The 20,346-nt window shown below is 41.7% G+C and overlaps 1 protein-coding gene across 3 annotated transcripts; it reads left to right on the forward strand.

The window, feature by feature from the left end:
- Positions 1-697: 697 nt before the first annotated feature.
- Positions 698-20,214, forward strand: fam163ba (family with sequence similarity 163 member B, genome duplicate a). Of its 3 annotated transcripts, none has more exons than XM_063073150.1 (3): positions 698-729; positions 14,678-14,793; positions 15,454-20,214. In XM_063073150.1, the coding sequence occupies exons 2-3, from the start codon at positions 14,701-14,703 to the stop codon at positions 15,808-15,810; spliced, it is 450 nt and encodes a 149-aa protein (XP_062929220.1). In that variant the 5' UTR covers positions 698-729; positions 14,678-14,700; the 3' UTR covers positions 15,811-20,214. The 3 variants fall into 3 exon arrangements, with proteins under 3 accessions (XP_062929220.1, XP_062929219.1, XP_062929221.1); XM_063073149.1 differs by lacking the exon at positions 698-729 and adding an exon at positions 13,109-13,233; XM_063073151.1 differs by lacking the exon at positions 698-729 and adding an exon at positions 13,653-13,723.
- The last annotated feature ends 132 nt before the right edge of the window (positions 20,215-20,346 follow it).

Genomic DNA, 20,346 nt, shown 5'->3' on the forward strand with positions numbered 1-20,346 from the left:
TATTTGTTATCCAGGGAGTGGGAAGCGCAGAATCAAATATCGCTGTGATGATTGTTCGTTCTAGTACCAATTGTTTGGCGACAATAAAGTATAAAGTCCTTTCCCCATAACCCTTAATTCCCCTACTATGCAAAAATCTATCCAAACTTGTCTTATGTATATTTACTGAGGTAGCCTCCACTGCTTCATTGGATAGAGAATTAGTTTCTACCCTCGGGCTTTAACTCTTATCTCTCATAATATTGAGAGATACCCGTGTCTTACACACTCACAATGCTGGAGGTCAGGCAGCAGCTCTGGAAAGGAATAAAGAGTTGATGTTTTGGGCAAAGACCCTACATCAGGTCTTGGTTCACTGGCTGATAATGTAACTGGTCACATTGCTGGATAGTGAGATGTGGCTAATTGGCAGACTTTGAAGCCAGCCCCTTTGCCAGATAGTGGGCTTCAATTCAGTTTCAAACTGCTGCCATGCATGGTTATCGTGATGGGTCCCATTGCCAAATAGTCAGTATAATTTCATTGCCAGATTGTGAGATCCCACTCTTTGGCAAACGCAGAGCTAGTTCCAGTGAGAGAGCAGAGAGAAGTCTGAGTCTCTGAGCCATCAGATTGAGGCTTCTTAGTACTTCACAGACACCCACCTTATTCTCATCACCTAGCAACAGAAGCCCAATTCTCAATCAAACTGAATTATAGACAATCAAAGACATCAAAACGGCTGCAGTGGTGAGTCCAATGACAAATTGGCCAAAACATTATTTATATGTATTAATTAATGTATGTTTAACATCTAATACATGTTAAAATTGTAATATATATGAAAATAGCTATGCATTTTCTGTAATGTTTATGTTATCTTAATATTTAGCTTACACGTGTTTAATCTATATAGTGCCCACGGGTTTAGTGTATAAAATTCATAGGTATAATCTTTGCTCAACATGTAACATTTCTGTGTGTTCAATGTGTAATGTATACATTTTCCATGTGATGGTTGTGAGTTGTTAATGTATGATGTTTGTGTATAGTGTATATGTGTTTTATCTATACTGTTTGTATGTTCTTAATGCATAATATGAGTACCTGTAGTATATATGTTTAATGATTACATATATCCATTTTACTGTGTGGAATAGGCAGAAGAATGATCCAGCCTGCTGTAAACCAGTTAGTCAAGCCTTATGTGCACAAACTTTTAGAATCCATCTTTTGATTTACATTAATTGAAAGATTTAATCAAGGCTGAGAGCAAATTTATTAAAACTAGGCTACATTTGCCAAGTTTAATAGGGTTTATTGAAGATGTGACTTATTGTCAATAAAAAGACTGGAACGACTGGGACCTATTGAGACTTATTGCAAGTCGGGACAGAGTAGCGAATCCATTCCAGAATGGTAATGCCTGAAGGCACTCCCGGGACCAGGCCTGTACCAACTAGGTTCTAGGTTCACTGGGGTATTGAGGCCTCCGTTAAATCTTGTCAGTATTTTATTAAGAGGCACGCAGGATGATTGATCAAAGTGTGAACTACTGATATGAGAGCAAGAAATCTCATTGCCTTTGTGAACATACTAAGTTGAAAGGGAGGAAAGTACCTCTTCACCTATCCCTTCCACCTCACCTCCCACTATCCCCAGGAGTCTATTTATTACATGGGAGGGGCAAAGCCCTGTAAGGAAAAAAGACTTTGTAAACTCCACCTCTTTACCTCACTCCACATTCCTCCATTGGCTATGGAAACCAATTCACGTCATCATAAAGACTGAATCTTGTCTACAAGGCACTCCTTCTGTACAATATAATTTCTGTCTCAGCAGCTCTCTCGAACTCGAAGGTTCAGCTCATTTGCTTACACCATTACACCACTCCCAGGGAATCTAAAATCCAACCAATTTCCATGAACTCCTTCAACACACATCAAAAATGCAGCAGGCCAGGCAGCATCTCTAGGAAGAGGTACAGTCGACGTTTCAGGCCAAGACCCTTCGTCAGGACTAACTGAAGGAAGAGTTAGTAAGAGATTTGAAAGTGGGAGGGGGAGGGGGAGATCCAAAATGATAGGAGAAGACAGGAGGGGGAGGGATGGAGCCAAGAGCGGGACAGGTGATTGGCAAAAGGGATATGAGAGGATCATGGGACAGGAGGCCCGGGGAGAAAGACGGGGGGGGGAACCAGAGGGTGGGCAAGGGGTATAGTCAGAGGGACAGAGGGAGAAAAAGGAGAGTGAGAGAAAGAATGTGTGTATAAAAATAAATAACAGATGGGGTACGAGGGGGAGGTGGGGCATTAGCGGAAGTTAGAGAAGTCGATGTTCATGCCATCAGGTTGGAGGCTACCCAGACGGAATATAAGGTGTTGTTCCTCCAACCTGAGTGTGGCTTCATCTTTACAGTAGAGGAGGCCGTGGATAGACATGTCAGAATGGGAATGGGATATGGAATTAAAATGCGTGGCCACTGGGAGATCCTGCTTTCTCTGGCGGACAGAGCATAGGTGTTCAGTAAAGCGGTCTCCCAGTCTGCGTCGGGTCTCGCCAATATATAGAAGGCCACATCGGGAGCACCGGACGCAGTATATCACCCCAGCCGACTCACAGGTGAAGTGTCGCCTCACCTGGAAGGACTGTTTGGGGCCCTGAATGGTAGTAAGGGAGGAAGTGTATGGGCATGTGTAGCACTTGTTCCGCTTACAAGGATAAGTGCCAGGAGGGAAATCAGTGGGGAGGGATGAGGGGGATGAATGGACAAGGGAGTCGGGTAGGGAGAGATCCCTGCGGAAAGTGGGGGGGGGGAGGGAAAGATGTGCTTCGTGGTGGGATCCTGTTGGAGGTGGTGGAAGTTATGGAGAATAATATGTTGGACCCGGAGGCTGGTGGGGTGGTAGGTGAGGACCAGGGGAACCCTATTCCTAGTGGGGTGGCGGGAGGACGTCCCAGCCGACTCACAGGGGAAGTGTCGCCTCACCTGGAAGGACTGTTTGGGGCCTTGAATGGTCTCTGACCGCCAGAGAAAGCAGGATCTCCCAGTGGCCTCACATTTTAATTCCACATCCCATTCCCATTCTGACATGTCTATCCACGGCCTCCTCTACTGTAAAGATGAAGCCACACTCAGGTTGGAGGACCAACACCTTAAATTCTGTCTGGGTAGCCTCCAACCTGATGGAATGGACATCGACTTCTCTAACTTCCGCTAATGCCCCACCTCCCCCTCGTACCCCATCTGTTATTTATTTTTATACACACATTCTTTCTCTCACTCTCCTTTTTCTCCCTCCGTCCCTCTGACTATACCCCTTACCCATCCTCTGGTTCCCCCTACCCTTTGTCTTTCTCCCCGGACCTCCCGTCCCATGATCCTCTTGTATCCCTTCTGCCAATCACCTGCCCAGCTCTTGGCTCCATCCCTCCCCCTCCTGTCTTCTCCTATCATTTTGGATCTCCCCCCCCCCACTTTCAAATCTCTTACTAACTCTTCCTTCAGTTAGTCCTGACGAAGGGTCTTGGCCTGAAACATCGACTGTACCTCTTCCTAGAGATGCTGCCTGGCCTGCTACATTCACCAGCAACTTTGATGTGTGTTGTTTGAATTTCCAGCATCTGCAGAATTCCTGTTGTTTGCGTCCATAAACTCCTTCTCTTATGCAGTGTTAGGCTCCTCCCAACTGTTAAATTGAAACATTTCTCAAAGGCTATTGTCAGAATCCATTGGATAGAAAGCTATCTTGCCTGGAGCCTAACTTATATTTGACTCCAGTGTCTCAATCTGCCCTCATTTTGAGTCGTGGAAATTGCCCAGTACCCAATTACTGGCTTCATGAAGGCCTCTGTGTATCCCAAAGATCCTGAGGAAAGTGGCTGTGCCAGATTACCGGATTATCAGAGGAGGCATAGAAACTGGGAAACCAACTTCAACAATATTGTTAGCAAAGGAATATCACTTCCCTGGTGCAAAGATGAAAGGATTTATTTCTGGACTCAGAGATAAGTGATTTAGACAAAGCATGATGCACAATTTATATTTTTACATGATTTGACTGTAAAATAATAATGCAAATTTAATGATGAAGCAAAGTAAGTTTGGCTTGTGATCAAAGTCCCACTGTTAAACTGACTAATTGGTGTCACAGACAAGACCTGATTTTACCTTCTCTGTGCTGCAGAGCATGATTCAAGATCACATTTAAACTCTTAGCTTTATCCTTCATTTGAAGATCTATTGCCTGGTTTCACTAAACACTATCAGACAGACTTCCTTCAGACTCCCTGGTTCACTCAGCTCTCCCCATCCATCCCTCCAATTCCCCAGGCACTTTTCCCTGTGACTGAAGGAGATGCAACACCTGTCTCTATTCCTCCTCCCTACCATCCAGTGCCCTAAACCACGTGAGGCATACACTCACATATATTTCCTCTGTATTGCATCTAGTGTTCCCGATGTGGTCTTCTCTCTATTGGTAAGAATGGATGCAAACTGGGTGACTGCTTTGTTAAGCACCTGCGTCCATCCACTGTGGCCTCCTGGAGCTTCCAGCTGATGGCCATTTTAATTCCCCTCCCTATTCCCACACCAATCTGCTTGCCTCCATTACCTCTATAGCCAGGATGAGGCTAAACAAAACCAGATGAACAGCACCTCATGTTCTGCCTGAATAGTCTACAGTCGGACAGCACGAACATTTCTGGTAAACTACTCCCTCGCCATCCCGTTCCCTTCTCGTCCTGATCTACCACTTTATCCTACACTCACCCAGCACGCTATCACCCTGTTTCTTTCTTTGCCTGCACCCATTCCATGTCTATCACCCGCACACAGGCCCCCATCTGCCCACCACGTCCTTTAATAGATTCCATGCTCCATCTTCCTCTCCTGTCAGAGTCCATTACCTGCAGCCCTTTGTTGCCTCCACCAATCAGCTCCCAGCTTCTGTTGATATTACTGCTCTTCGCTCCTCCATCTGCCTATCACCCAATCTCACCTGGATCCACCTATCACTTGCCAGCTCTTGCTACTTGCTCTTTATACTGGCCGTCTCCCCTCTGTCCTTCAGTCCAGATGGAGGGTCCTGATCTGAGATGACAACTATCCATTTCCCTCCAAAGAACTCTTAACTTCCTCGACATTTTGCTTGTTGATCCATTAGCTCGATAAAGGTCCCACTGTATCTTCCCAGTTTATTCAATGTTCTACAAATCAATCATTAGATTTCCTTTGCTATCTCATTTATTCATTTTGATAATTTCATTTAACCTGATAAGACTAGGAATCAGAGGAAGTGCTTCAGATGTGGCTAATGAGCTCAGGAATGAGGGGATGCTACTTGGTTTTTATAAAAACAGGAAATAGAAACCAGGATTCAACAGAGAAAAAAGCTGCGAGAGAAGTTAAGGTGAAGGTCAGTACGATGACACAGCAGTTAGTGCTGCCACCTCACAGTTCCAAAGATCCAGGTTCAATCCTAGCGTATGGAGTTTACATGTTCTCCTTGTATCTACATGGATTTCTGATGGATGCTAAGGTTTCTTCCCAAATTACAAAAACTTGCTGGTTTGTAGATTAATTGATGACAGTAAATTATGCCTAGTCATAGAGATGAAAGAACACTACAGGCCTTTCAGTCCATCTAGTCTGTTCCAAACTATTAATTTGTAGAGTCCAATCAACCTGCACCTGGACCATAGCCCTCCATATCCTGCCCATCCACGTACATATCCAAATTTCTCTTAAATGTGCACCACGACAACACAGTGGTTAATGCGAAGCTATTGCAGCTCGGGGCATTCCAGAGTTCAGGGCTCAATTCTGGCTCCATCCTGTAAGGAGTCTCTCTCTATATCCTTCCCATGGAATGTGTGGGTTTCCCCAGGTGCTCTGGTTCTCCCCCCGCCCCACAGTCCAATGACGTGACAGGTAAGTTAATGGGTCATTGTAAATGGACCTGTGATAAAGTTAAGGTTAATTGGGGATGTGGAATTGCTGGGATAGCATGGCTCAGAGGGCCAGAAGGGCCTACTCCACGCTATCACTAGGTCAATAAATATAAAAAATGTTGATATTGAATCCACATTCACCTCTTCTGCTGGCAGCTCCTTCTGCACTGTTGCTACCCTCCAAGTGAAGAAATTCCCCCACATGCTCCCCTTAAACATTTCACCTTTCACTTCTTATTGTAGTCTCACCCAGCTTCAGTGGAAAATTCCTGCTTTCATTTACCCTATCTATACCCCTCATAATTTCTACGCCTTTATCAAATCTCCCCTCATTCTCCTACACTCTGGGGAATAAAATCCTAACCTACTCAGCCTTTCCCGATAACTCAGTTCCTCAAGTCCTGGCAACATCTGTGAAAATCTTCACTGTAGTCTTTCAGTTTTGATATCTTTCCTGCATGTAGGTGACCGGAACTGCATACAACACTCCAAACTAGGCCTCACTAACATCTAATACAACTTTAACATAACAACTCCTGGACTCAATATTCTGATTTATGAAGAAAGCTCTCTTTATAACCCTACCTACCTGTGATACCACCTTCAAGGAATAATGGATCTGAATTCCCATATCCCTCTGTTCTACCACACTCTTCAGTGCCCTACCATTCACTGTGCAAGTCCTACACTGGTTTGTCCTCTCAAAGTACAACACCTTACACTTGTCTGCATCAAATTCCATCTGTCAATTTTCAGCCCATTTTTCCAGCTGGTCCAGAACCCACTGCAAGCTTTGATTGTCTTCCTCACTGTCCACGACTCCCCCAACCTTGGTGTCATCTGCAAACTTGCTGATCCCGTTTATCACATTATTATCAAGGTAATTAATATACATGCCTTTCAAAATATTCACTCTCCTTGGAAGTTTTCATGTTTTATTGGTTTACAACATTGAATCACAGTGGACTTAATTTGGCTTTTTTGACACTGATCAACAAAAAAGTCTCTTTTGTGTCAAAGTGAAAACCAATTTCTACAAATCGGTTTAAATTATTAAACACAAAATGATTGATTGCATACTCACTCTCTTCAAGTCAGTATTTAGTAGATGCATCTTTGGCAGCAATTACAGCCTTGAGTCTGTGTGGACAGCTTTGCACATCTGGACACCGCAATTTTTCACCATTCTTCTTCATAAAACTACTCAAGCTCTGTCAGATTGCATGGGGATAGTGAGTGAACAATCCTTTTCAAGGCCAGCCACAAATTCTCAATTGGGTTGAAGTCTGAACTCTGACTTGGCTACTCCAGGACATTAACTTTATTATTTTTAAGCCATTCCTGTGTAGCTTTGGCTTTATGCTTGGGTTCATTGTCTTACTGGAAAACAATTCTTCCCCTAAGTCACAACTCTCTTGCAGACTGCATCAGGTTTTCCTCTAGGATTTCCCTGTATTTTGCTGTAGTCATTTTACCCTCCACCTTCACAAGCCTTCCAGGGCCTGCTGCAGTGAAGCATCCCCAGAGCATGATGCAGCCACCACCATGCTTCACAGTAGGGATGGTGTGCTTTTGGTGATGTGTGTCGTTTGGCCTATGCCAAGCATAACATTTAGCCTAATAGCCAAAAAGCTCAATTTTGGCTTAATCAACCCATAGAACCTTCTTCCAGCTGACTTCAAAGTCTCCCACATGCCTTCTAGCAAACTCTAGCTGAGATTTCATGTGAGTTATTTTTCCCAACAGTGGCTTTCTCTTTGCCACTCTCCCATAAGGCTGCAACTGGTGAAGCACCCAGGCAACAATTGTTGTATACACAGTCTCTTCCATCTCAGTTACTGAAGCTTGTAACTCCTCCAGAATTGTCATAGGTCTCTTGGTGGCCTCCCTCACTAGTCCCCTTCTTGCACAGTCACCCAGTTTTTGAGGACAGCCTGCTCTAGGCAGATTTACAGCTGTGCCATATTCTTGACTTAACTGTATTCCAAGGAATATTCAGTGACTTGGAAATTTTCCTGTAACCATTGCTTGACTTGTGCTTTTATAAAACCTTTTCACAGAGTTGCTTGGAATATTCTTTTGTCTTCATGGTGTAGTTTTTGCTAGGATACTGACTCACCAGCAGTCAGACCTTCCAGATACAGGTGTATTTTTACTACAGTCAATTGAAACACCTTGACTGCACACAGGTGATCTCCATTTAACTAATGATGTGACTTCTAAAACCAAATGGCTACACCAGTGATGATTTGGTGTTTCATATTAAAGGATTGAATATTTATGCAATCAATTATCTTGTGTTTTATATTTGTAATTAATTTATATCACTTTATAGAGACCTTTTTTCACTTTGACACAAGAGTCTTTTTCTGTTGATCAGTGTCAAAAAAGCCAAATTAAATCTATTGTGATTCAATGTTGCAAGACAATAAAACATGAAAACTTCCTGGGGGGGGGGGAGAATGAATACTTTTTATAGGCACTGCAGATGAGAAATAACAACTACACAGCACCACTCTTTGTGGCACACAACTAGTCACAGGCCTCCAGTCAGTGAGCCAACCATCCACTACCACACTCTGTCTTCCTCACGAATCTAATAATGAATCCAGTTTACTACCTCATCTCAAATGTCAAGTGACTGAACCATCTGAATTTTTTTCTACAGTTGCTCATTTGGACACTCCATATGCCACAGATCGTTTGGAGCCAATAGACAATAGACAATAGGTGCAGGAGTAGGCCATTCAGCCCTTTGAACCAGCACCACCATTCACTGTGATCATGGCTGATCATCCACAATCAGTACCCTGTTCCTGCCTTCTCCCCATATCCCTTCACTCCGCTATCTATAAGAGCTCTAACTCTTTTTTGAAAGAATCCAGAGAATTGGCCTTTTGAGCATTCCACAACCACAACCCTCTGTGTGAAAAAACCCTCTGAGCCATTGGATTGTGTTTAGTGAGAGTGTCATTTGAAAAAAAAAGAATGGATAGATGGGACAATCAGTGTGACACAGATTGCTCGGAACTGTTGTGCCTAGTGGGAGTGAGATTTGAAATAAGCGAGTGGGGCCAGTTGACATATTCTGTGTGCTATGGAATTGGGCACTTGGCATTCTTTCATTAAAAAGAAGTTAGGTTTAAGCGGAATGGCCTTTGTTAGAGTGAGCCAGTTTTAGAGTGGGGAGCTTAAGGCTTTGGCTTAAAGAGGCTTCAGCGAGGAGAGGTAGAGGTTGTAGGTAATTGTAAGGAAAACATGAGAAACATGAAAATAGTGCAACTTTCTCCAATGATAGACATTGATTTAGTATGTTCAAAATAAATTTAAATACCATTTGTATGTTTTTGGTTATAATTTACTTAAGAATCAAAGCACATACAACATAAGAACGGAAGGATCCTTCTGAGCCGGTTGATCACTGCCACACTGATGACTGAAATGTCTTGATCTATGCGCTCCATAATCCAAGAACTTTCACACCTGGTGAGCTATCCAGAAGGAAGTTAAGGAATCCCATACTCTGTTTAACCACTCAGAATTGGTTTGTTAACAAAAATAAATTATGATGTGTCTCAAAGAAAAGTTAATGACCTCAGGACACAACCATGAGATCAATATGACTCAGTCCAAATGCAGGTAAAAGCCTCTGCAAGATCTTGCGGCGTTCCACCAGTTACAGCTAATCAGAAAATCACCCACGGTATTTATTCTCACTTGTTGTTTTCAGTCCATTAACCAAAATGTTATTGTGTTAATATATTATCCCTATTTAGATGATCCCTTTTTCTTTATATCAGGCTTTCAAATACCTCCTGAGAATCCAGATATATAACATTGGGTGGCTTGCCCTGATTCACCTGTTAGCTACACCCTCAAAATCTGTACTGGAATTGTCAAAAGTATTTTCCTTGCACAAAACACGCTGAACCATTCTAATTATGCTGTATTTCCCAACATCTGATACTGTGTCATTTAATTAATTTTAACTTTTTCCCATCACTCACTATCAGCTAACTAATTTATGGTTCCATTTACTCCGTCCATTTTTTTTGGGGCAGCAAAGCTAAACACTCTAATACTGAATGAGTGTGTTACCGTGGAGGTGGACAGAAATCTGTCACTGTGTAACACTTGGTTATAGGACAGTTGGGGCAGGGGATTATATAACAGCGGTATAATGGGGTATAATGCCTTCACAGGACAACTATAGGACGGGGCTGATGGGTGTACAAGACTGGAGTACAGTGCTGATGAGTACATTTCTGGAGAGCATTGGTTTTGGGGAACCTGGTGCTGCTAGATTGAAGGTTAAAGTACATTGTTGAGCAGTATTACTATGGTAAGAAAACTGTTTTCCCAATAGATCTTATACTGAAACAATAAACAACCTGTAACATGAACACTCCAGCTAAAAGTATAGTTTCAAATTTTATGTTAATTGAGGGTGAGCTGTAGCCCATTTTAGCATGGTTGCCATGGAAATTGTTGTCAAGCACCCTCCTTTGTGAAATATGCATCATTTCTGGAGGAAGTGTGAACAATACTGTTATCATGCTCTGTTTGAGACTCGTTCCTCAAATAAGATGTGATGGGAAACAAAAAGTCTCATTTTCTTTACCAGTCTGTAAAGACCATTAAACATCTGAGCAGAATTAGGCATTCGACATATCGAGCCTGCTCTGCCATTTGATTATGGCTGATTTTTTTTTGCCTTCTCAACCCCATTCTCTTGTCTTCTCCCCTTAACTTTTCACGCCCTTACTAATCATGAACAGATCAAACTCTGCTTTAAATATACCCAGTGGCTTGGCCTCCACAGCCATTTGTGGCAATGAATTCCACAGATTCACCACTCTATGGCTAAATAAGTTCTTCCTTACCTCTGTTCTAAAGGAACATCCTTCTAGTCTGAGGTTATGTCCTTTGGCCATAGACTCCTCCTCCATGTCCACTCTATACATGCATTTCAATATTCAGTAAGTTTCAATGAGTTCTACCCTTATTCTCTGAACTCTAGTAAGTATAGATCCAGAACCATCAAGCACTCCTCATATGTTAACTCTTTCATTCCTGGGATTATCCTCATAAACAACCTCTGGACCTTCTCCAATGTCAGCACATCTTCACTTAGATATGTGGCCCGAATAATGATGATTTAGTGATATCCATAAAATGTGAGAATCCATCTTTAAAAATCCATTGGCCCCGTACTGAGCAGAATAGTAACATTGGCATTATGCTTCCTTCATCCTTGTTTCATTGGGAAAGGAAATGGTATAAAGAACACAATAATAAAATAAAAACAATAAATGCATGAGATAGCTTATACTGTATACATAGATTTATTTTATGTACATAAAGTGACACTAGTTTCAGGAATGCCTGTACATAAGGTGATTCTGACAGGAAATGATAATGTGGTGGATGGGGGTTGTGGTGGGGTGGGTTATTGGGTGCAGGTGTTGATCAGTCTCCCCTCCCCTCCTCCGACCTTTCAAATCTACTCCTCAGCTTTTTTTCTACATTCGGCCTGAAACATCGACTGTTTACTCTTTTCCATAGATGCTGCCTGGCCTGATGAGTTCCTCCAGCATTTTGTTTGTGTTGCTCGGATTTCCAGCATCTGCAGATTTTCTCTTGTTTGTGTTGATCTGTCTTACTGCTTGGAGATTGTAACTCTTTTTGAGTCTGCTGGGTCTGGTGTGGATGCTACATAGCCTCCTCCCTGATGGGAATGGGACAAACAGTCCATGAGCAGCAGACTGGGTAGATCCTTCAGGATATTGCTTGCATTTTTCTGGCACCTTTCTGTATGTACTATATGTCCTTGATGGCAGGTAGGCTGGTGTCAGTGATGCGCTGGGCAATTTTGACTACCAATTTTAGAGCCTTCCTGTTCGCCACAGTGCATTTTCTGTACCGTGCAGTGATGCAGTTTGTCAGGATGCCCTCTACTGTGCACCTGTAGAAAGATGTGAGTATTGATGTGCAGAATGTAGAGGCATTGGTGAGCTTTCTGACTGTGTAGGTTGTGCAAGATGTTTGCTCCCAGGAGTTTGCATCTGCTCGCAGTTTCCACTGCTGTGCTGCTGATGTAGAGAGGAGTGTGAAAGGTGCTAGCTTTCCTGAAGTTGATAACAATCTTCTTCGTCTTGTAGACAAATGAATCAATTGTTTTAAAGTTATAGTTTGGATATAAAAGGACACAGCCTGTTTCCCAAGGGTTGGGGGTCTAAAACTAGAGGGCACAGGTTTAAGGTGAGGGGGAAAAGATTTGAAAGGGACTTGGGGTGCAACTTTTTCACATATAGGGTGGTGGATGTATGGAATGAGCTACTAGAGGAAGCTATTGAGATGATACAATACATTTAGATAAGTACCTGGATAGGAAAGGTTCAGAGAAAAATGGGCCCAACATAGGCAAGTGGGACTAGCTTGGATGGACAGCTTGGTTGGCATGGACGAGTTGGGCTGAGGGTCTGTTTCTGTGCTGTGTAATTTTTATTTACTTCCTGTTCTTCCGCTGGCATCTGGGGCAGCAATGAAGGTCCTCCATCACTAGCGGTGTTCAGGGCTTCCTTCATCACGCCAGTATCATCCTCTCATTTTTCACCACTGTCAGTCATGCAAGTCCTGGGTAGAGACTCAGGAATACTGTTACACTCAGGTGTAGAAGGATTCTTCATTGCTGTTTCCTTAACAATTTGTTTTACCAGTCAGGATTGTTAGTACTGAGCTGGATGTGCTGTGTAAATCTATAAATTTAATGAGGCCACTGAGATACCTATTTTGTTTTCTTTCTACAGTTTTTTCCCCCATCTGGTCACAAGAGCAGGTTAAGGTTGTTAACAAGACGGCAGTATCAATGGTCAGACTCCTGGATTATGAAAGACAGGGTTAAATTTGAGCCTGCGTTCTAAATCCAGCTCTTCGACCATGGGTGGCATCCCAACAGCACTGAGTCATGTTGTTCAGGAACAAATATGCTTGGAGTTTTTGCTTGTGAGAAGATTGTTGCATCACTGTTACCATGGTAACTGGGAGGCAGCGCAGCCTTCCATAACCACAGAGGCAGGAGAGACTGGTGATTGGATGGAACTGGCATGACGGCATGGTGCAATGTATTGGTACCTCCAGCAGGTGGTGATGGCCACTGTGGTTCCAGATGTGCTGTTTATATTTTCCAGCCTGTAACTAAGACAGGAGTATTTGTGGTTTGTGATCATTTTGTGATGTGTCGGGTATTTCAGGTGCCAGTGTGGGAAAACTGGCCCGAATCTTACCCTGAAAGTGGCAGGTAATATTCTGTGTTACTCTTTGTGGTCTGGCCTCTATGTTTCTGGTGTTCATTGTCTGAGTAAGTCTTTTACTTGTCATCTAATCATGGACTATGTGTCTATGCTGAGGAAGCTGATGATCAAAGCTGTCATTCCACCATGATGTCAGATAGTTTCTAATCGATCATTACACAAGCAAAGACCATGCAGGAACAGTGAGCAACACACAAACTTAACAGACACAGAAAGCTCCAGTGGAGGAAAGGCAGAGGGGATTCCAAATGGAGGACAATTAGATATGAAATAATTATTGAACGCGGCTGTTATTGAAGACAATAATAAACATCAAAAGGATTTTGATTGTTACTCAGAAAGGAATTATGTGAAAATAAATGTTTAATGACCGGGAAATGAAGCTGAAGTGGAAATCTAAATGATCCTCGGAACAGCTTATCCTTGTCATGCTCGGTGGGCTGGGTGCCTTCCTTTGTGCAGTATGATTGCTTGAAAGTAAGGAGCATCATGCTCATCACACAGACAGAGTACTAATTAGTAAATCTTCCTTTACTGCTGCCTGCTTGGATTATAGCTGGTTTATAGAACTTGCCCTTTGTCTAATCACTGACTTGCATAGACGACCCCGCCGATGAGACCGTTTGTGCAGGGCACATCCCATTGAGCTGAGGAAAACAAAACACCTCTCTCCTACCTCCTCACCCCAACATCTCCTACTCCCACCATCGTAATGAAAAACCAGTAAAATCCAAATGATTTTCTCTCAGTTTATTGACTATGACTGGGAATTAAACTGAGAAGTGTATCAGCCATTGTCAATCAGTTTAATTCCCATTCAGGGAGTGTCAGTGGGACTGATTGCCATGAGCAGAAATGGAATTAATCACGGATGGGTACATGATTAATCAAAGCCAGGAATGAGTTAACTATGGATGGTATTGTGATTGTTTACAGTTGGAAGTGAATTAATTAAACACAGTTGGGAATAGAATTAACCAAGGCTGTGATTGGAATAGGAATCACCATGCCACGTACTGGGATTGACTATGTCTGAGAATGGGATGATTATCGCTACTTATGGGTTTGGTTATGGCTGAGAATTGGTTATGACTGGAAACTGAATGATTAATTGTGGTCTTGAATAGGATTGACTATGCTATGAATATGACTTTTAACCGTAACTGGGAATGGCGTATTTTGGTCATACATGGCAATAGGGTTGACCATGACAGTGATGAGCTGATTGGCCAAGCTTTGGAAGGGGCAGTGTGATATGGGTTGGTTTCAGTTCAATGACTGCTGGCTCCTGTGTATAGAAATAGTCAAAATTTGTTTGCACTCAACGTTAAATCATCTGACCTTCAGTTTAATATTTTATGATGTGTCTTATATCTAAAGGTCTCCCACTTTTACTCCACTCCTTGAAATTCCCCACTCTTTCCATTTCAGGCTGTTAATGGCGAGCTGGTCGAATGACAGCCGGGACTGTAGTCATCACTGGAGGAATATTGGCTACGATTATCCTTCTCTGTATAATAATCGTGTTGTGTTATTGCCGCCTGCAGGTCAGTGTCAGAGAAACTTACTAAGCCAAAGTACAGCCATAAGACCATAAGATATAGGAGCAGAATTAGGCCATTCAGCCCATCAAGTCTGCTCAGCCATTCCATCATGGCTGATCCTGGATCCCACTCAACCCCGTACCAATGCCTTCTCGCCATATCCTTTGATGCCCTGACCAGTCAGTAAACTATCAACTTCCGCTTTAAATATACCCATGGACTTGGCCTTCATAGTCCGCGGCAGAGCATTCCACAGATTCATTACTCTCTAGCTAAAATAAATTTCTCCTTACCTCTGTTCTAAAAGGTTGCCATCTTAAAAGTGTTTTTGATTTAGGGTAAATGTCAGGCGAAGTTTACCCTCTGCAAGGAACAGTGTTTATGGGAATGATACACACACTGGAAAATCTGGAACTGTAACTTAAAATGTTTTCCTAAATGTGAGTAAATCCTGCCCCTAAGAATCTTCTCCAGGAATTTCCTACCACTAAGGCTCACTGCTCTCTGATTTCCTTGTCTCCATCGCTGCTCCAACTGATCCACGTAATCAGAGAAGAGTTGCAGCAGTCAAAAGGAAAAAGAATATACTCAATCTCTTCCCTGCACCCCACCTTGTTAAGCATTCAGTGCTCTGTAAATTTTACTGTTTGTGTTTTTATTTAGTATTATTGCTGTAAGCGAGAGGAATGGGATGGAGATGAGGAGGAGCCTGATTTTGCAGTCCACCCACATTTGCCGGCTGCCTACTACAACTACAGCGCTGGAAATGGATTTCACTTTGGCTCTGTAGCTTACCCCCAAGATCACTTCCAGTCCAGACCTTTCTGTTCCAACTGCAAGCCACTCTTCTATGTACATCAGATTGAAGAGATTCGGAATGGGGGTGAGAACATGAGCTACACCTCTGTCAGTGAGGAGGATTTAGAAATGCTGACGAATCCCCAGGAACTGCCCTTAGGCAGGGCCAAGATGGCCAGAGAGATTTTTAGTAGAAGTCGAAGTATCAGCACTGATGTGTAAAGAGGTTTGTTATTTATGGTTTTTCTACCACAGCTGCTTTATAGAACAAAATTAGACCATTAGTTTGTACATTTCATGAGAAAATGGATGGAAACAATGAATGCAACTCCAAAAGTATCAGTAAGATTCTTGCAATCCCAAACAAGAAAGAACCAATTACTCACAGTACAAAAAGAATCATCCGGATATAAAAAAATGTAATTTAAACAAAAAGTTATTGATGTATTTATATATTTATTTTCTAATGAAGGAGATTCATTTGATGAAGTGTGAATTTTGAAACCGATAAATGGACTGGATAAATTGCGGTGATTTTTCTTATTACTTTTGATGGCTGCTAATCTTGTTATATGTTATTCAGTACGTCTGATCTAATTATGTGACAGGAGGTAGAACATGGCTGATGATGTATTTGTGACACTGATTAATTCAACATTGTATAGGAACATCATTGTTCAAGGCACATAAATAAACCAGAAAATTTGTAAATCAGAAGTACATTACCATTCAGCACTTTATCAGTGATAGATTCATAATAAATACACTTGTTCTCTTAGTTTACAATCTCTCTGCAGGAATTTGAAAGAAATTTTGTGGGGGAAATCTGGAAAAGGAGCAGTAATAGCAAGAAGGCATTCTGCAAAATAACAAGAAAATTACTGTCTAGTTCAAATTTAAACTTATTTTTATTTATTTATATGTACACCTGAAATAATTTGGCCACTCAGGGTTCTCTTCACACTAGTGCAAGGAAATTATAGACATTCAGCTGCCTCTGTCAATCTAAGTTTCAGTGCCCAAAGGGGATATTTCCACTGGTGTTGAGTGGTTTTAGTATATATTGCAATAGAAGCTGGAACATTGGAACCTGATGTCTATATGTGTTAAAATGGATTTTTCCACTGAGTCACAGTATACTGCTGTAAGCAATGTGTAAGAAGGTAGGAACTGTGTTCCATGATATTTTATTCAGGATATTAGCTGGACCTGCCACTGCCTAGGCATCATACGTGTGCATGCTGTTCTGCGTCCTCCTCTCAGCTCTTGTGTGTAAATCATGTTGTTGTCTAAATTCCACTATTATATTTGCTTCCATCACACACACAAAACCATGCTGACTATTCCTGATCAGGTCCTGACTATCCAAGTGATGGTAGATCTTGTCCCTCAGGATTCCTTCTAGTAACTTCACTGCAACTGAAGTCAGGATCATAGACCTGTAGTTTCCTTCCTGTCTTTTTTTGAACACTAGTCACCCTCCACTCTTCTGGAACTTTGCCAGTGGCTAATATTGAAGCAACCATCTATACTAGAGCTTCTGTTCTCTGGCTTTCCATAAGGTGTAGGGATGCACTTGGTCAGGCACTGGAGATTTGCCCACTTTAAAGCCCTTCAAGGCTGCAAATACTTTCTTTCTCATGATTCTATGCTCTAAGACTTCACTACCTAGTACTCTCCTTTCTTCAACATCCTTGATAATCTCAGTAAATACAGGAGAAATAGACATTAAAAACCTCAATCATCTCCTGTGGCTCTACACACAAGTGGCCCTGATGGTCTTTAAGAGGCCCTAATCTCTCCATAGACATCCTTTTACTCTTAATTGAATTTAAGAACCTCTTGGGATTATTGTTAAACCTGCCAGTCAAATCCATATCATACCCTCTTTTTGTCGTCCTGATTTCTCTCATAAGCCCGGTCTAAATCTTCTATATTAATTGAGGGATTCATTCCTCCCAACTGCCAAAATGTGATGTATGTTTCCTTTTTTTTCCCCTTACTAGAGCCTCAATACTGTATCTCTCATTAGCCAGGGTTCCCTGAACTTGGTGCTACCCTTCACCCGAACAGGAATATGTTCCCTTGGACTCTTGATATGGCCCTCCAACTTGCTGTTCCTTTTCCTTTAAATAGAGTCTCCTACTTGACTCCAGATGGATCCTGCCTAATGCCTTCAAAGTTGGCCCTGTCCAGCTCAGGACTGTGGACCTAGGGTCATAGAGCACTTCTAGTCCATGCCAAACTATTATTCTGCCTAGACCATCAACCTGTATCTGGAACATAGCCTTCCATACCCCTCCCATCCATGTACTTATCCAAATTTCTCTTAACTGTTGAAATCAAACTTGTACCTGCCTCTTTTGCTGGCAGCTCCATCTTTTCCCTAACTATTTTAAAACTAATAGATTCATGGTCATTGGACCCAAAGTGATCCCCCTCAACTGCCATTTCAATTACTTAGCCCACATTGTTCCCCAAAAGGAGGCCCAGTATCCTCTGGCGCCCATATGTAATGTATGTATGTGCCTGAGGAAGGGAAATGCATTTGTTTGGGAAAAACTCTAATCCTCAAGCAATTGATATGGGCATGCAATATGAAGTGTACGCCATGTGGGACAGCTATCAAGAAGAGAATCTGATGCTTTCAATGATCTCAACAATGTATTGAGGGCACCAAACTTACTATGGGAAGTACACCTATATCTCCAGGAGTTTCTATCCTAGCATTAATCTCCATTACAACCTCCTCTGTTAACTAACTTGGATCTAGGGAACTTGACTACAATGAGATGACCTCTCTCCTCCTTATCTACCAAAGAGTCCAGCTGTGATGAAAAAGAAGGATGACCTCCCTTTTAACTTGTTCTGAACTTAATAAACATGTGAAATTGTGAAAAGAGCATTTATCTTTAAGAGGTGCAGTACTACTTTGATTTGAACTACTGCTAGCCACTTATACAATTGCACCTTGTGGATACGTGCTAAGTATAGTTTGTAATGGGTAGATGCTGAAATCAGGATAACGAGGTGAGAGAATAAATCTTATATGCTTTCTGCACCGAGTTAAGCAGGTTTGGGTAAATGCATTGTAATTCCTGCAAACATTTTCCAAACTTCTCTTCAACATGACCAAGTTGGAACAATGCAATATTCATATTGCCATGAATACCAGGCAATAAGTGATAGAGGAAAGGCAGGAGCGATGATTTTATTTCTGACTTTTGTAGTGTCTTAGTTGAAAGTATTTATTCTGAAATAATAATGACTGCAAGGTGTCTAAAATATCGCAGAAATTTAAAATTTTTACCCTATGGTCAAAGGAGCCATCTTTTACTCTAAGGTTAAGATACTTATGCTCAAACTATTTTTGGCAAAGAGGGTCATTGATTCCTAATAGAAATTATTAACAGCAATTATACTCTACCATCTACAAAAAGCAAGTCTTAATTACTGAAGGTGTGCAGGTTAGAATGTTCTGATTACTTCCATAAAATGTTGCATCAAAGTACATATTACTCGTAATTATAGATGATCAGAATTGCATTAGAGCAAATCTTATTGTTAGCATTTTTGAGCTTAATGAATCAATTCAATACAATAGTGTGCATGTATATAAGGAAGAAGAAAAGAGATAATGGAATTGCCAAGAGTCAACAGGTTCAGATATAGGAACAGAGAGGTTTTCTCATGGCAGAAAAATGAATTAATGAGAATACAGTTGGGTGTTGTCAATGCACATAAAAATTGCTCACTCATGGCAAAAAGGAAAAATTATGCATTTTTCACAATCTCAGGGACACCCCTTGGAAGACAATTTAGTTACTTTAGAAACCAGGTTTAAGTCAACAAAATCTTCACATTAAATTAATAGTTTTGAATTTTGTACAGATTTCTTTAGAACTTCTAGCACTGTAGATTTATGTTATTCTGGTAAAATGTTTGTCATTAAGCAACACAGAAACTTTTCAACTCTGATAATGGAGGATCACTGAAATACCTGAAAATAAACCACTGTGCCGACAGAACGACCTTGGCTTCTACCCTATCAAAGATTTCTCTCCATCCCTCCTTGGAGTTTAAAAAAGTGTTTTCTTACTTTTCCAGTTTTGAAGGATCTTAGACCTGAAATGTAAACTGTCTTTCTCCACAGTCAGTGTCTGATTTGCCAAGTATTTCCAGCATGTGCAGTGTCTATAATGCTTTCAATCAAGAGTGCAGTAATTTGGTTTGAGATTCGGAAAGTTTATACCAACGAATTTTCTAAAGGACAAAAATGAGGGCACTGATTTACAAGGCAATGGAGATATGGATAAAGTTTCATTAGTAGAGAAACTGAAAGTGGGTAAGGCTGGTTGGACAATAAAGACAAAGAATACGATCTTGATAATTGTCTTGTAAGGGAATGGGAAGTTTGTGGCTGCACATCATAACAAGCTGTGCAAACAGCACATGAAGTTGATTGAATGGGATGGAGGTGGAGTGGGGCCATGTAAACTGAATAGATCTTTTGCATTTTTGATGTCGGGGAAGCAATACTTACTGACAGAATCAACCTGGAGCCAAGGGTGGAGAAGAAGCAGAGTTTGGTCAGCAGGTCAGGCAGCATTTACGGAAATGATTAGATAGTTGACGTTTTGGGCTGAGACTCTTCCTCAGGACTAAAAAAAGATCTCGGCCCAAAATGTCGACTGTTTATTCATTTCCACAGATGCTGCCTGACCTGCTAAGTTCTTCCAGCATTTTATGTGTGTTGCT

This window comes from Mobula hypostoma, chromosome 21 (genome assembly GCF_963921235.1).
Source record: "Mobula hypostoma chromosome 21, sMobHyp1.1, whole genome shotgun sequence".
Classification (NCBI taxonomy): domain Eukaryota; kingdom Metazoa; phylum Chordata; class Chondrichthyes; order Myliobatiformes; family Myliobatidae; genus Mobula; species Mobula hypostoma.

Excerpts from the sequence above, each read along its gene's own strand:
- fam163ba (XM_063073150.1), top strand. The coding sequence starts at position 14,701 with ATGACAGCCGGGACTGTAGTCATCACTGGAGGAATATTGGCTACGATT. Across the intron at positions 14,794-15,453 it reads TGTGTTATTGCCGCCTGCAG|TATTATTGCTGTAAGCGAGA; the intron begins GTCAGTGTCAGA and ends GTTTTTATTTAG.